The following is a 17,166-nucleotide window of genomic DNA, read 5'->3' as shown; positions in this document are numbered from 1 at the left end:
CAAGTTGCTGGAACCACAGACATGAGCCACCAAGTCCTGCCACTTTTTATTTGTTTATATTCAGAGGCTTTAATTTTTAGACCAATTTTAGGTTCCAGAAGAATTGAACAGGAAGTGTAGTTTCCTTATGTCCCCTGCACCCTACTCTACACATTTCTCTATTACTAACATCTTGTATTAGTGTGGTACATTTGTTACAATTATGTATCAATATTGATACATTATTAACTAAATTCCATAGAGTTTACTCTGTATTGTATTTCCTGGGTTTTGATAAATGTATAATGTCATGTACCCATCATTATAGTATCATACAGAATAATTGTATGGTCCTAAAAATCTTCTGTGCTTCATTTTTATTCTTCCCTCCTTCTCCCAAAACTCCTGGCAGCCATTGATCTTTTTACTGTTACTGTACTTTAGGCTTTTCTAGAATATCACATAGTTGGAATCACATAGTATGTAGCTTTTTCAGACTGGCTTCTTTGACCTAGCAATATATATTTAAGGTTCCTCCTTTTTTTTTTTGGTGTCTTGACAGCTCACTTCTCTTTTATTGCTAAATAATATTCCATAGGCCAGGCGTGGTGGCTCATGCTTGTAATCCCAGCACTTTGGGAGGCCAGGGCAGGCAGATCACAAAGTCAGGAGATCGAGACCATCCTGGCTAACATGGTGAAACCCTGTCTCTACTAAAAAATACAAAAAAATTAGCCGGGCATGGTGCAGGTGCCTGTAGTCCCAGCTACTCGGGAGGCTGAGGCAGGAGAATGGTATGAACCCGGGAGGCGGAGCTTGCAGTGAGCCGAGATCGCGGCACTGCCCTCCAGCCTGGGTGACAGAGTGAGACTCCGTCTCTAAAATAATAATAATAATAATAATATTCCATTATATGTATGTACCACAGTTTGTTTATCCACTCACCTATTGAAGGACATCTTTATTGCTTCCATGTGTTGGCAATTGTGAAGCAAGCTGTTATAAGCATTCATGTCCAGGTTTTTGTGTGGAGAGAAGTGTTCTACTCATTTGGGTAAATCCCAAGGAAAGCAATTGCTGGGTCATATGGTAAGACTATGTTTAGCTTTGTAAGAAGCTGTCAAATTGTCCTCCAAAGTGACTGTATAATTTTGTGTTTCAACCAGCAGTGAATGAGAGGACCTGTTGTTTGCCATCCTCACCTGCATTTGATGTTGTCAGTATTTTGGATTTTAGGCGTTCGTGTGTAGTGGTATGTCATTATTGTTTTAATTTGCAATTATCTGATGACATATGATATTGGGCATCTGTTAATATGCCTCTTTGCCATCTGTGTATCTTCTTTGGTGAATTGTGTATTTGTTTATTTTGCCCATTTTTTAATTGGGTTATTTTCTTATTGTTGAATTTTAAGAGTTTTATGTATTTTGGATACAAGTTCATTATTATTTTGCAAATATTTTCTCCCAGTTTGTGGCTTGCTTTTCATTTGCTTAACGGTATTTCTCATGGAGCAGAAATTTTTAGTTTTAACGAAGTTCTACCTATCAATTTTTTCTTTTGTGAATTATACTTTTGGTGGTGTATCTAAAAACTCATTACCTAAGGCCATGTAGATTTTTTCCTATGTGATCGTCTAGAGGTTTTACAGTTTTGCATTTTATATTTAGGTCTATCATCCATCTTGAGGTAATTTTTGTGAAAGGGGTATGATCTGTGTCTAGATTTAGTTTTTTGTATGTTCCAGCACTATTTGTTGAAAAGACTATTTTTTAAAAAAATTTAATTGCCTCTGTTCCCTTGTCAAAAATCGGTTGATCATATTTGTGCAAGTCTATTTCTAGGTTCTTTATTCTGTTCCCTTGATCTATTTATCTATTCTTTCAACAATACCATACTATCTTGCTTATTGTTTAAAACATCTTGAAGTCAAGTAGTTTTGATCTTTATTCTTTTTCAAATTGTGTTGGCTATTCTGGGTCTATTGCCTCTCTATATAAACTTTCCAATCAATTGTCAATATCTACAAAACTATTTCCTAGGATTTTTTTAAATTCACAGATTAAATTGTATGTATATATTGTGTACAGCATGGTGCTTTGAGGTATAAATACGTTGTAAAATGACTAAATTTGGCTAATTTACATATGTGTGTTACCTCACATAATTATCAATTTTTAATTTACTGGAATTTTGATAGGGATTGTATTGACTCATTACATAAAGCTTGGAAGAACTGACATCTTGACAATATTGAGTCTTCCTATCAATGAACATGGAGTATCTCTCCATTTATTTAGATCTTTGATTTCTTTTATGAATTTGCTTTTTTCATTTGACAATTTATCTTGGACATCATTCCATTTCAGCACATATAGATAGATCTACCTCATCAATTTCTTTTTTTTTTTTTTTTGAGACAGAGTTTTGCTTTTGTTGTCCAGGCTAGAGTGCAATGGCGCAATCTCGGCTCACCACAACCTCCACCTCCCAGGTTCAAGTGATTTTCCTGCCTCAGCCTCCCGAGTAGCTGGTATTACAGGCATGTGCCACCACGCCTGGCTAATTTTGTATTTTTAGTAGAGACGGGGTTTCTCCATGTTGGTCAGGCTTGTCTCGAACTCCTGACCTTGTGATCTGCCTGCCTCGGCCTCCCAAAGTGCTGGGATTACAGGTGTGAGCCACCGTGCCCGGCCAGACCTCATCATTTTTAACAGATGAATAATATTTTATTGTGGGTTGGTACAAAAATTTTCTTAGCCATTCCCTTATAGGTGGATGTTTAGGTTGTTTGCAATCTTTTTCTTCCACGAACAGTGCCGCAGTGAAATTCTCATGTAATTTATATTTGTGCACACATGTGAGTATATCTTAGGATAAATTCCTAGGAATAAAATTGTACAATCAAAAGCATATACAATTCCAATTTTGGTGGCTTTTGCCAATTTTTCCTCCAAAGAAGTCATATAAGTTTACACTCCCAGAACAGTACTTGGGACTATTTCTTTCTGATAACCTCACCAATATAGCAGTTACCAATTCTTATAAAGTTGGTATATGATCTACAATAAAAACTTACAAATGGGCCGGGAACGGTGGCTCATGCCTGTAATCCCAGCACTTTGGGAGGCTGAGGCGGGTGGATCACGAGGTCAGGAGTTCAAGACCAGCCTGGCCAACATGGTGAAACCCCGTGTCTACTAAAAATACAAAAATTAGCCGGGCATGGTGGCATGTGCCTGTAGTCCTAGCTACTCAGGAGGTTGAGGCAGGAGAATTGCTTGAACCTGGGAGGCAGAGTTTGCAGTGAGCTGAGATTACGGCGCTGCACTCCAGCCTGGGTGACAGAGCAAGACTGTCTTGAAAAAAAACAAAACAAAACTTACAAATGATACCACTTGTTTCTTTAGCCTTCTTTAAACATATTTTTAAGAATATATTTATATATTTCTACATGAAAAAGTGATTTGTTTTTCCCTGATCTGTTTCAGACCTGTGGATATCTGGGCTTTGGGCTGTATGATCATTGAGATGGCGACTGGAAATCCCTATCTTCCTAGTAGCTCTGATTTGGATTTACTCCATAAAATTGTTTTGAAAGTGGGTAGGTATTACTGAAATAGCATGAGTTACATGTCTAAAATAAATATTGCCAGATCAATTCTGCTTGATTTTCAAATTTAGCTATTCTGTGTAAGAACAGGGAAGCATATTGTTTTGATAGATGACAGCAGATGGGTTCCTTGGGCTGATAAAGAAGGCAGAAAATTCTCTGTTTTTGCAAATAATATTTTCTTTGCTAGGATATAAATAGCTAAGCCATGTGTTGATTGTTGATGCTAAGAAGAATAGTACAATAGGAATGTACTTTAATTTGTCTAAAAGTTGTTTTTAAATTAGGCTTTTTCAAATATTTGTACCTCTATATAAGGACTTCAAATAGTAGAGTTGAGTCAGATGCTTTTTTAAAGGACTGGGAAATAGAAAATTAATTATTTACTCAGAAACCACCCTTCTTTTTAAAGAAAACAATAATAGACAGCCAGATAGCTAAATAACTTATTCAAGAACATATTTGATGAAGGCTGGGCATGGTGGCTCATGCCTGTAATCCCAGCACTTTGGGACGGCCAAGGCAGGCAGAGCACCTGAGATCAGGAGTTGGAGACCAACCTGACCAACATAGTGAAACCGCATCTCTACTAAAAATACAAAAAAAAAAAAAAAAAAAATTAGCCAGGTGTGGTGGCAAGCGCCTGTAATCCCAGTTACTCAGGAGGTTGAGGTATGAGAATCGCTTGAACCCAGGAGGCAGAGGTTGCAGTGAGCTGAGATCACGCCACTGCACTCCAGCCTAGGCAACAGAATGATACTTTGTCTCAGGAAAAAAAAAAAAAAAAAAAAAAGAATATATTTGATGAGAGTTTATTTGATGATCTGCCTTGGCCACCAAAACATTATGATGGTTAGCCTTGAATGTGCTATTTCAAGATTTGTGGGTTTTTTTAATTTTAAATTTTAATTTTTTTGAGACAAGGTCTCACTTTGTCACCTGGGCTGGAGTGCAGTGGTGCAAGCATGGCTCACTGTAGCCTCGACTTCCTGGGCTCAGGTGATTCTCCCACCTCAGCCTCCCGAGTAGCTGGGGCTACAGGCATGTGCCATCATGCCCGGCTAATTTTTGCATTTTTAGTGCAGCCAGGGTTTTGCCATGTTGCCCGCCTCCCAAAGTGCTGGGATTACAGGCGTGAGCCACCGTGCCTGGCTAAGATTTATTTTTTACTATTCCTGACTGAGAAGCTTGAGGAGCTCTTTGTGTGGTGGGGAAGGTATGCATAAATTTGTAATTACAGGCTTATGAGGAAGATACTATGAACAATTCTAAAAACAGTGAAACCTGGATAATTATTGATTTAAGATATAGTTTAGAGCCTTAAGACACCTCACTTTTTTGTGTCTTTTAAGAAGTTCTGGTTAAGAGATTAATATCAGAAGGAACCTTAGATGGTGGGGTTTAATCCTATCATTTCACAGATGAGAAAACCAAGCACAAAAAGGAAGAGATTTACCCAAGGTCACAGAACTAGTTATAGCAAAACTGCTAGAACTTAGTTCCCTCCACTCATATTTATAGTTCTTTCCATTCTGCTACTACTCTAGCCTTGTTTCTTTTTTTGCAATATTTTGATTTCTACATACCTTTAATATTTTAGCTACTTTGAGTAAGGTTTCAATGTATTTTGCTGAGGAACACTTAATAGTAAAATCATTTGGATACCCACATGGAAATGCATAAAAGTTGGAATGTGCATTTTCTGACAGCGTTACATATTATGTCTTATAGTTTGGGAAAAGCAAGTAAACCTGGTGGTTTTATATCTTATGTTGCCTGTGGGCTATCAGCAGATAACTGAGGAAACCTCAATTTTTTATGACATGTTCAGATAGTTTTTATTCAACTTCAAAAAATTAAAAGACATAATTGATATTCTTCCTTATATCAGTTTTTAGTATCTAATTTAGATCACATAGCAGTTTGATTATTTTGATTATAGACTAATTTCTCTGTTTTTAAAATATACATTTTTTTTCTCTTTTCAGGCAATTTGTCACCTCACTTGCAGAATATCTTTTCCAAGAGCCCCATTTTTGCTGGGGTAGTTCTTCCTCAAGTTCAACACCCCAAAAATGCAAGAAAAAAATATCCAAAGCTTAATGGATTGTTGGCAGATATAGTTCATGTATGTCTTTTTTTCCCCCGAGACAGAGTCTTGCTCTGTCACCCAGGCTGGAGTGCATTGGAGCAATGTCAGCTCACTGCAACCTCCGCCTCCCAGGTTCAAAAGATTCTCCTGCCTCAGCCTCCCAAGTTGTTGGGGTTACAGGCGCCTGCCACTGTGGCCGGCTAACTTTTGTATTTTTAGTAGAGATGGGGTTTCACCATGTTGACCATGGTTGGCCAGGCTGATCTGGAACTCCTGAGCTTAGGTGATCTGCCCACCTCAGCCTCCCAAAATGCTGAGATTACAGGCGTGAGTCACCGCGCCCAGTCAGTTCATGTATGTTGAGAAATTAAGAATTTATATCTGAGAAATTTGCATAAATTATAATACAGTTTTAAATTATCACTTTAATGAAATTCCAAAAGGATTCCTAAAGTAATGTAATCTGTAGAAAGTTATGTCTTTAGTACAGAGAAATTAAAATTCATAGACTGTCAGAGCTGAACGCCCCCTAAGATAACTATGTTCATTATATTTAATTTATCTCTATTTTAATGATAATTAGGTATAAACTGGAGAAATGGGCCAGGCACGGTGGCTCACGGTGTAATCCCAACACTTTGGGAGGCCGAGGCCAGCAGATCACGAGGTCAGGAGATTGAGACCATACTGGCTAACATGGTGAAACCCCGTCTCTACTAAAAATACAAAATAATTAGCCGGGCATAGTGGCATACACCTGTAGTCCCAGCTACCCGGGAGGCTGAGGCAGGAGAATCACTTGAACCTTAGAGGCCAAGGTTGCAGTGAGCCAAGATCAGGCCACTGCACTCCAGCCTGGATGACAGAGAGAGACTCTGTCTCAAAAAAAAAAAAAAAAATGGAGAAATTCTAAGGACTTACTATGTTTATCACTACCTTTTAACATTTAGTTTAGCCCTGTTAGGGACATATTTTTTGTACTAAAATATCTACAGGACCTCAGCAGCTATAGTTTTAATGTCTGAAGATACACCAAGGCCAAAATCTGTCTTGAACTGGAGAAAATGAAAACATTATATAATTCCTTTTTATTATTTTAAAATTTAATTTTTTATTTATTATTTTTATTTTTGTTTTTGTTTTTTTTGAGATGGAGTTTTGCTCTTGTTGCCCAGGCTGAAGTGCAATGCTGCGATCTTGGCTTACCACACCCTCTGCCTCCCAGGTGTGGCATGAGGCATGCCTTGGCAACATAGTAAGACCCTATCTCTAATCAAAAGCGTAGGGTGTCATGGTACCCACTTGTAGTCCTAGCTATTTGGGAGGCTGAGGCAGGAGGATCCTTTGAACCCGGGAATTTGAGACTGCAGTAATTTATGCTTGCACCACCACACTCTAGCCTGGGTGACAGAGCAAGACCCTGTATAAAAAAAGAAAAAAAGAATCCTTAACCTGTGTGTCAACTAAAATATTTCTCTCATTGATTTGTGAAAAAAGCACATTAATCTTTTGTCATAAGTTTTGCAATACATTTGCAAAACTTGCAATATGCTTTTTTTTTTTTAAACAACTAGAATCATCCAATGATTTGGAATGCTACATTTATCATAGACAAAAAGCTTATACATGTGTGGGTTTGTTTCTGTTACATTGATTTTTCTCTTTATTCTAGAAGTAGTACAACTTTGATTTATTATTGTAACTTTAAAATACACCTTGATATCTGATGTAGGGCACTTTTTTTCCTAGATATAAATTTTCTAAACAATGTTATTGGGGTATAATTTATGAACAGTAAACTACACATACTTAAAATGTACAATTTGAAGAGTTTTGATACATGTATACACACATGAAACCACCACCACAGTCAAGATATCTAACACACACACACACACACACACACACACACGATACCTAACATTTCCATCACTCTCCAAAATTTCATTGTGTCCTTTTACAATTCATCTTTTCTTCCATTTCTGTCCCCAGATAACCACTGTTTTGCTTTCTCTTCCCATAGATTAGTTTGAATTTCCTAGAATCTTATATAAATAGAATCGTACAGTAGGCACTCTTTCATGTCTGGCTTCTTCCACTCAGCATAATGGTTTAGAGATTCATTCATGTTTTTGTATGTATCAGCAATTTGTTCCTCTTTTGCAGAGTAGTAGTTCATTATATGACTATACTACATTTTAAAAAATCCCTTCACTGTTGTTGGACATTTGGGTTATTTCCCATTTTTCGCTATTACAAATAAAGTTGCCATGAGAACATTCATGTTCGTCTTTGTGTGGAACACACAGTGTATTTTCATTCCTCCAGCAGAAATATCTAAGAACAGAATGGCTGGGTCATGGGTAGGCATATGTTTAATTTTTTAAGAAACTGCCAATCTGTTTCCCCAAGTGTCATATTTTACACTTTCCAAAGTAGGGCATATATTTAAATTTACTGAATTATATTTGCAGAAGGACTGCCTCTAATTGTCTGCCTCTATGATTTGGTCAGACCTTTTAGCATTTTTTATATTAAGTTTTAGTGATAGATTACCATTATGTTCTAAAATGAGCACATATTTTTAACTATTTTTTTTTGTTTGTTTTGTTTTGATTTTGAGATGGAGCTTTGCTCTTGTTGTCCAGTCTGGAGTGCAATGGCACGATCTTGGCTCACCACAACCTCCTGCCTCCTAGGTTCAAGTGATTTTCCCGCCTTAGCCTCCCGAGTAGCTGGGATTACAGGCATGTGCCACCACGCCCGGCTAATTTTGTATTTTTTTTTAGTGGAGACGGGGTTTCTCCCTGTGGTCAAGCTGGTCTCTTAACTCCCAACCTCAGGTGATCCACCCGCCTTGGCCTCCCAAAGTGCTGGAATTATAGGCATGAGCCACCACACCTGGCCAACTAGTTGCAGTCTTAAAGACTGCCACATCATTAAGTAGGTAATAGACTTAAATAATTTCTCTTTGTGAATCAATGTTTTTTATTTTGGTTAAAAAAAAAAACCCCACATAATATGGAATCTACCTTCTTACAAAATTATTAAGTGTACAGTATGGCATTTTTAACTATATGCACATTATAGTACAGCAGATCTCTAGATTTTTTTCTGTGAATCAGTTTAAATATGCATTTTGAAATAAACAGAAACATAATATTATATACAATTATCTTGGATTTGCTGGATTTTAGTTGTGGCTCCTCTCCTTATGAGATCTTAGACAAATTACGTGATCTCTCTGGGCCTCAGTCTCCTCATCTGTATAATGAGGATAATAATAATATTTACTTTGTAGGATTGTTGTTGGGATGGAATGGAGAAAAAGACTGGAGCATTGTCTGGTATGTAGTAAGCATCAATAAAAGTTACTAGTCAGGCATGGTGGCATGTGTCTGTAGTCTGAGCTACTCAAGAGGCTAAGGAAGGAGGATATCTTGAGCCAAAGAGTTCAAGGCTCCAGTGAGCTATAATTGCACCACTGCACTCCAGCCTGGGCGACTGAGTAAAAGCCTGTCTCTAAAAAATTTTTAAAAACCAAACATGGTGGCTCTATTCCGTAATTCCAGCAGTTTAGGAGACTAAGGCAGGAGAATCACTTAAACTCAAGAGTTTATCAGCCTCACAACATAACAAGACTCCTATCTCTACAAAAAGAAGTTAACTATTATTGTTTTACCTCCTTTCACGGGAGGAATGAAAATTATAAAGCAGATGCTTTTTATTCAAAACGTGTCTTCAATATTTTGATTAAAGAAATGTGTTCCATTTATAATTATTGTTATTTAACTACATACAGATTTGTTATGTACAACTTAACATTCAAAACTTCCTTCCATATTTTGTTTGTTTGTTTCTATACCAAGAAAGGGAAACAGAAAAGAGCTGATTTAATAATGGGTTAATGAAAGATTTAGAGACTTGAATATTTGCAAAATGGTATTATGCTATAGAAAGAGTGCTGGATTAGGAGTCAAGACAACATGGGTTAAAACTCTTGTTTGGCAAACTACTAATCATGCTTCCAGATCTGTAAAATGCAAATGATTATACATGAACTTTCCACCTCACAGGGCAGAAAAGAGGATCAAAATGAGCTAATTAATTTTTGCTAATTTCAGCGGAAACAGACTGACCTCTGTTTTGGCTAGAATCATGGGACATTTAACCTATAATAATGTTCTGCAAGTGCAAATTCCTTAAGGAAATAAACAGTCAGAACTTACTACCAGAAATTCCTGAGGTCTAATTCCATCTTTTCAAGAATGCTTTTTGATCTGGATTATTAATTACTTCTTAATTTGTAAAATAAATTTAATTTTTACCATATGGAGCCCTGTTGAGAGCTCACTTATCATTACAATCTTTTTCCTTTCCTAGGCTTGTTTACAAATTGATCCTGCTGACAGGATATCATCTAGTGATCTTTTGCATCATGAGTATTACTAGAGATGGATTTATTGAAAAGTAAGCACTTTGAGTGAATGTGGATTTTTTTAAAGCATTTTGTATTGGGAAATTTTGCTAGCAGGAAAATTGCTGTATAGGTTACTTTTACATAACAAATAATTCAGTTTAACAAAAATTTATTGAGTTATTGTATCAGGTATTGACTAGAAAGATAGTAGACTTAACAAGTGTCATGAATGAAAAGCCTAATAATAGGATGCGCACAGTGGCTCACACCTGTAATCCCAGCACTTTGGGAAGCTGAGGCAAGCAGATTGCTTGAGCCCTGCGGTTCACGACTGGCCTGGGCAACATAGGGAGACCCCTGTCTCTACAAAAAATACAAAAATTAGCAAGGTGTGGTGGCACACGCTTGTAGTCCCAGCTACTCGGGAGGCTCAGGGGGGAAGATGGCTTAAACCCTGGAGATAGAGGTTGCAGTGAGCTGAGATTGCACCACTGCGCTCCAGCCTGGGTGACAGGTTGAGATCCTATCTCAAAAAAAGAAAAAAAGTCTAATAATAAAAAGTAATTGCAGCTAACATTCATTACACAGTTACTATGTCCTAGGCAGTGTGCTCAGCTCTTTACATACTACAGTTTCAGTGTTATCATAGACCAGAGATAACATTAAATAAGCAATCAGTACTTCTTAGCTTTATTCCTGTTCGGACCCCTGACTCAGAGAATAGTCTGGTTTTTCCTCTTCTGGTGACATTCATTTATCATAATTAGCATGCACTTCCCAAATGATTTTTTTTGTTTTTGTTTTTGTTTTTTTTGAGACGGAGTCTCGCTGTGTGGCCCAGGCTGGAGTGCAGTGGCACAATCTCGGCTCACTGCAAGCTCCGCCTCCCAGGTTCACGCCATTCTCCTGCCTCAGCCTCCCGAGTAGCTGGGACTACAGGCGCCTGCCACCACGCCCGGCTAATTTTTTGTATTTTAGTAGAGATGGGGTTTCACCGTGTTAGCCAGGATCTCCTGACCTCGTGAACCACCCGCCTTGGCCTCCCAAAGTGCTGGGATTACAGGCTTACGCCACCGCGCCCAGCCCGAATGATTTTTTTCTACTTATTCTCTGTTGTAGTGCCTGTTGTCTGTCTTTTTTTTTTTTTTTTTTTTTTGAGACGAAGTCTCACTCTGTTGCCCAGGCTGGAGTGCAGTGGCACAATCTCAGCTCACTACAAACCTCCATCTCCCAAGTTCAAACAGTTCTCCTGCCTCCGCCTCCAGAGCAGCTAGGATTAGAGGCACATGCCACCACACCCAGCTAATTTTTTGTATTTTTAGTAGAGACGGGGGTTTTACCATTTTGGCCAGGCTGATCTCGAACTCCTGACCTCAGGTGATCCACCTGCCTTGGCCTCCCAAAGTGCTGGGATTACGGCCCTTCTGTGCCCCACATTGCTTATGACATGCCCAGCATATAATCTGTATTACAATTTAGATTCATGAATCAGCCGTATTTCTAAAAAAACACTATTTTCTATTTGGACTTTGAAAAAAACAGGAAAAGTTTCTCATTAACTGTAAAACCATTGAGCTTGTCTTTGGACATATTAGAAAGATGGACATCCGTTAAAAATGTGATGGAGCTAAGGTCAGATATGGAAAAGTCCAGGAACTGCTATTGGAGATAGACTAAGTAGAAAAAAGCAAAAGAATCCTTGAGGGCAACTAGAACTTCGAGCCTTTCAGGAGTTTTACTCTAAAACAAAAAATAAGATGATATATTTAAAGTGCCATTGGCGAGGCGTGGTGGCTCATGCTGTAATCCCAGCATTTTGGGAGGCCAAGGTGGGCAGATCAACTGAGGTCAGGAGTTCAAGACCAACCTGGTCAAGATGGTGAAACACCATCTCTACTAAAAATGCAAAAACTTAGGTGGGCGTGGGCATGCGCCTGTAGTCCCAGCTACTCAGGAGGCTGGGACAGGAGAATCGTTTGAACCCAGGAGGCTGAGGCTGCAGTGAGCCGAGATTGCACCACTGCACTCCAGTCTGGGTGACAGAGCGAGACTCTGTCTCAAAACATAAAAGAATAGGCCGGGCGTGGTGGCTCATGCCTGTAATCCCAGCACTTTGGAAGGCCGAGGCGGGCAGATCACGAAATCAGGAGATCAAGACCATCCTGACTAATGCGGTGAAACCCTGTCTCTACTAAAAATACAAAAACAAAATTCGCCAGATGTGGTGGCAGGCACCCTGTAGTCCCAGCTACTCAGGAGGCTGAGGCAGAAGAATGGCATGAACCAGGGAGGCGGAGCTTGCAGTGAGCGGAGATCATGCCACTGCACTCCAGCCTGGGCGACAGAGCAAGACTCTGTCTCAAAAATATAAAAAATAAAAGAATAAAAAATAAAAAAATGAAGTGCCATTGATAAAAAGCAGCAGTTATCGGCCGGGCATGGTAGCTCATGCCTGTAATCCCAGCACTTTGGAAGGCCGAAGCAGGCAGATTGCTTGAACCTAGGAGTTCGAGACCAGCCTGGGCAACATGGCAAAACCCTGTCTCTACAAAAAATGCAAAAATTATCTGGGTATGTTGGTGTATACCTGTAATCCCAGCTACTAGGGAGGCTGAGGTAGGGGATTGCTTGAGCCCAGGAGGTCAAGGTTGTAGTGAGCCATGAGTGTGTCACTGTACTGCAGCCTGGGCAACAGAAACACTGTATCAAAAAAAAAGATGTCAGTTATTGAATTAAAAAGTTACTTCATATCAGTTCTACACAGACTAAGTTTATTTTTCTTGGACATTTAGATATCAGGCTTTTACTTTTGTGGGGTGAAAGTACCTTGAGTTCAATTTATAGAATCCTTAGAAAATATTTGGATAAGTCCTTTTCCTTTGATAAGGTGCCTCTTTATTTCATGTACCTTCTGCAGTTCAAGGGTGATTTAACAGGAGTATGACATTTTCTCATCTAGCCAAACTAATCACACTGATTCTTTTTTTTTTTTTTTCCATCACACTGCTTGTCATCAGGCCTGTGCCCTGCACAGCACTAGCAAGAGTTTGCTGGACTAGGGAAGAATTCATTCATGGGCTGATATTTTAAAACCTTCCCAAATTGATAGCTGTAGCTGCTTCAAGGAAGGGACTTGTGCAGTTCAGGGAAGGGGTGGGAAGGAAATTTTTCAGTATAGACTTTTGAACTTTGAACCACATGAATGGACTTTCTAATCAAAAATAACTTTTAAAAAGAAAGAAATCAAACTAAAACCAAAATAATCTCTCTCCAATATGAATGTATTCTGTTACATTTCTCTAGAGTAAGATTTTAGAAGCTAGTTAGTCCATTTTTAAAGTTCTATTACTTTAAAGAACCACAGCCGAGTGCGGTGGCTCACGCTTGTAATTCCAGCAACTTTGGGAAGCTGAGGCAGGCGGATCACCTGAGGTTGGGAGTTAGAGACCAGCCTGACCAACATGGAGAAACCCCATTTCTATTAAAAATACAAAATTAGCCGGGCATGGTGGCACATGCCTGTAATCCCAGCTACTCAGGAGGCTAAGACAGGAGAATCGCTTGAACCCAGGAGGCAGCGGTTGTGGTGAGACGAGATCACGCCATTGCACTCCAGCCTGGGCAACAAGAGCAAAACTCCATCTCAAAAAAAAAAAAAAAAAGAGAGAACCACAGAAAAGGTCAAAGTGGTCTGAGTCTTCCTTAAAAATAATAGTATTTTTATCAACATTAAAAGCAGTATTTTTCTGAGTTGAGTTTGCATCGCAAAAGGAATCTAATTAGTATAAATCTATTTTGTAAAAGTTTTATATAGTAGGTTCCCATAGCATAATTTTCGAAAGATGTAGCTTTACCAGAAAGCAATTTTTATTAGGTAAATTGGGCCATCTCTTGGCATGCATTGTAATTAGATAGCATTATTTATGCTGTAGCTGAAATACAAATTAATTGATGAAATGGTTTATTCAAGATAAAATACTTTATCTGCATATATAAAAAGATTACTCGTTGATATTGCTTGTTTTATCAGATTCATGCCAGAACTGAAAGCTAAATTACTGCAGGAAGCAAAAGTCAATTCATTAATAAAGCCAAAAGAGAGTTCTAAAGAAAATGAACTCAGGAAAGATGAAAGAAAAACAGTTTATACCAATACACTGCTAAGTAGTTCAGTTTTGGGAAAGGTAAGAACTTTGGCTTTTGTTTCAGCCAGTATAATTATAGTTAGACTCTAATGACAAAAATAACTGTTATCATGACTCGGATTTTGGATGTATATATTCCAGGAAATAGAAAAAGAGAAAAAGCCCAAGGAGATTAAAGTCAGAGTTATTAAAGTCAAAGGAGGAAGAGGAGATATCTCAGAACCAAAAAAGAAAGAGTATGAAGGTGGACTTTGTCAACAGGATGCAAATGAAAATGTTCATCCTATGTCTCCAGATACAAAACTTGTAACCATTGAACCGCCAAACCCTATCAATCCCAGCACTAACTGTAATGGCTTGAAAGAAAATCCACATTGCGGAGGTTCTATGACAATGCCACCCATCAATCTAACTAATAGTAATTTGATGGCTGCAAATCTCAATTCAAATCTCTTTCACCCCAGTGTGAGGTGAGCTGTAACAGAGAAGAAACCTAAATAATACAATATTCCTGTATAATGGTGTTTCGAGGAATCATGTTCATAGTGTCTGTATGTAAACTGAACTTGAAGAAAATATGTTGAAATTAAAGCTGTATAATGGGCCATTTACTGTTTCTTACAAATGCTGTAGAAGAAATTAACTTTTCTTGCCCATATAGATGTTTAAATTTTCACTAATGTCTTTTGGAGAAACCTCATTTAAAGAAAAAAAAAGACCCTTTGAAAAATGTTTTTATTTTTGAAGAAAAAAAACGTTGATATGCCCTAAGTTCTGGTATCAGTGTGCCTTGGTATAACAAAATAAGCTTTATTTCTATATCATAGCAAATTCTCTAAGTGGAGAAAGGATAGTAAAAAATAATCTTTCGTAAGTCAAATAGCCTTTCAAGGTGAAATATTTTGGGAGAAAAATAGCATATTAGGCCAGTTTTAGATTTAACCTCTGATACAGACTGAGAGACTGGTCCGTGAGTCTGGTTAATCAAGGGCAGTGTGATGGATGGTGAGGGTCTGTCCAACAAGGCAGTAGGGCCACTTCAAAATTTAGGAAGACTACTGTCATTCTAGGGGAAAAGGAGACTGGATTCATTAGCCCAAGAGGATTCTAGCAGACTGGTTTGGGCTACAGGTTTTGAAGCCCAGTGGTCTGCAGAGGTGAGCAAGTGGACATGTCCATATCAGTCCAAAGGTACAGCAGGCTATAGACTGCAAGAGCCCAGTTGTTCTTGAGGTGATGCCAAAACCATATACTAGTAACAATGGTTGCAAGCCAGTCAGTCTTGGACAGTAAGCTCATAAATTGAGAAAGCTGGTAGTGAAGAGATCTAAATTCCGAACAGATAGAAGGGAGCAAGTAGGCCAGCAGGAGTAACCCCACAACATGCCTGTCACCACTGATGTTAACATGCACTAATTGTTCTCTGCCCTGTTACCACCTCTCTCTTTAGGGTAATTGGTAGGTAAGGACTCACTATTGCATTTTGGTACTCAGTGTTCAAAAAATAGACTTCCATGCCATAATTTATTAATTCTTGAAGCTAAAACAAAGCCATTTCGCCTGGGCATGGTGACTCGTGCCTGTAATCCCAGCAATTTGGGAGGCCAAGGCGGGTGTATCAGTTTAGCTCAGGAGTTCGAGACCAGCCTGGCCAACATGGCAAAACCCTGTCTCTACAAAAAATAGAAAAATTAGTTGGCCATGTTGGAACGCACCAGTAATCCCAGCTACTTGGGAGGCTGAGGCAAGAGAATCACTTGAACCCAGGAGACAGAGGTTGCAGTGAGCCAAGATCATGACACTGCACTCTAGCCTGGGTGACAGAGTGAGATTCTGCCCCCCCCAAAAAAGAAAAAAAGGCATTTCTGGGGAGTTCTAATAACTTCTCATTCATTTTTAAATAATAGGTTAACTGAAAGAGCAAAAAAGAGACGCACTTCTTCACAATCTATTGGACAAGTTATGCCTAATAGCAGGCAAGAGGATCCAGGTCCTATTCAAGTAAGGCAAGAAGCCACGCATTAAAATATGGCCTCTTTTAACATTACTTCTGTTTTCTTTTTCTGTATCTTTAGGGCTCTAATACTTTTTTGTTTGTCTGTTTGTTTTGTTTTTTTGAGACAGAATCTCTCTCTGTTGCCCAGACTGGAGTGTAGTGGTACGATCTCAGCTCACTGCCGCCTCGACCTCCTGGGCTCAAGCAATCCTCCCACTTCAGCCTCCCAAGTAGCTGAGACTTCAGGCACATGCCACCATGCCCAGCTAATTTTGTTCATTTTTTGTAGCAACTAAGTCTCACTATGTTGCCCAGGTTGGTCTCAAACTCCTGGGCTCAAGGGATCCTCCCTTCTCAGCCTCCCAAAGTACTAGGATTACAGGTGTGAGCCAATGCACCCAGCCTCTCACACTTTTAAAAATGTACTTTAAGTTTCTTTTTTTTTTTCCTGAGATGAAAATAGGCCATTATTTTCTAAGTGCTTTCACAATTAATTAAGTTCATATATCAATTTATCACAGTTAATTAAGTTCATATATCTTAATTTATGTATTTAATATGTGACTTAGGCAGAGTAAGTTAGGATTTCCACCTTTGAAAGTCAGAAGTAGTTTTGTTTTTTTTCACTTCCAAAAAATGTTTTTAATATCTTTATGGATTAAAAACAATCGCCAAATAAACACAATTTATTTTCACTAGAAAAAATAATGTAGTTCATCCCTGTCCCAACTTTTGTTTTTGTTTTGTTTTTGGCTTATTTTGCATTATTCATCTCTAATGGGACCTCACAACTTTTTACATAGGAAGGTGATTTATTCAAAATTGAAGCAAAATGTTAATTATAATAACAAAAAACTGAAAACAGTACAAACTTGTCCAAGAGCCAGTGACTAAGTACATTAGTGTACATTCATACAGTGG

General features: G+C 38.5%; 1 protein-coding gene across 1 annotated transcript in view; it reads left to right on the top strand.

The window, feature by feature from the left end:
- The window catches only part of CDKL3 (cyclin dependent kinase like 3), a 75,922-nt gene that overhangs the window by 49,254 nt on the left and 9,502 nt on the right, over window positions 1-17,166 (top strand). Inside the window, 7 exon segments of the mRNA XM_078005208.1 lie at window positions 3,471-3,583; window positions 5,581-5,720; window positions 10,068-10,129; window positions 10,131-10,154; window positions 14,135-14,288; window positions 14,391-14,719; window positions 16,157-16,250. Coding sequence (XP_077861334.1) covers window positions 3,499-3,583; window positions 5,581-5,720; window positions 10,068-10,129; window positions 10,131-10,154; window positions 14,135-14,288; window positions 14,391-14,719; window positions 16,157-16,250 — 888 coding nt within the window. The 5' untranslated portion in view covers window positions 3,471-3,498.

This window comes from Macaca mulatta, chromosome 6 (genome assembly GCF_049350105.2).
Source record: "Macaca mulatta isolate MMU2019108-1 chromosome 6, T2T-MMU8v2.0, whole genome shotgun sequence".
NCBI classification, from domain to species: Eukaryota; Metazoa; Chordata; class Mammalia; order Primates; family Cercopithecidae; genus Macaca; species Macaca mulatta.
Note: the sequence above shows the minus strand (reverse complement) of the source record. Positions and strands in the feature narration are given on the sequence as shown.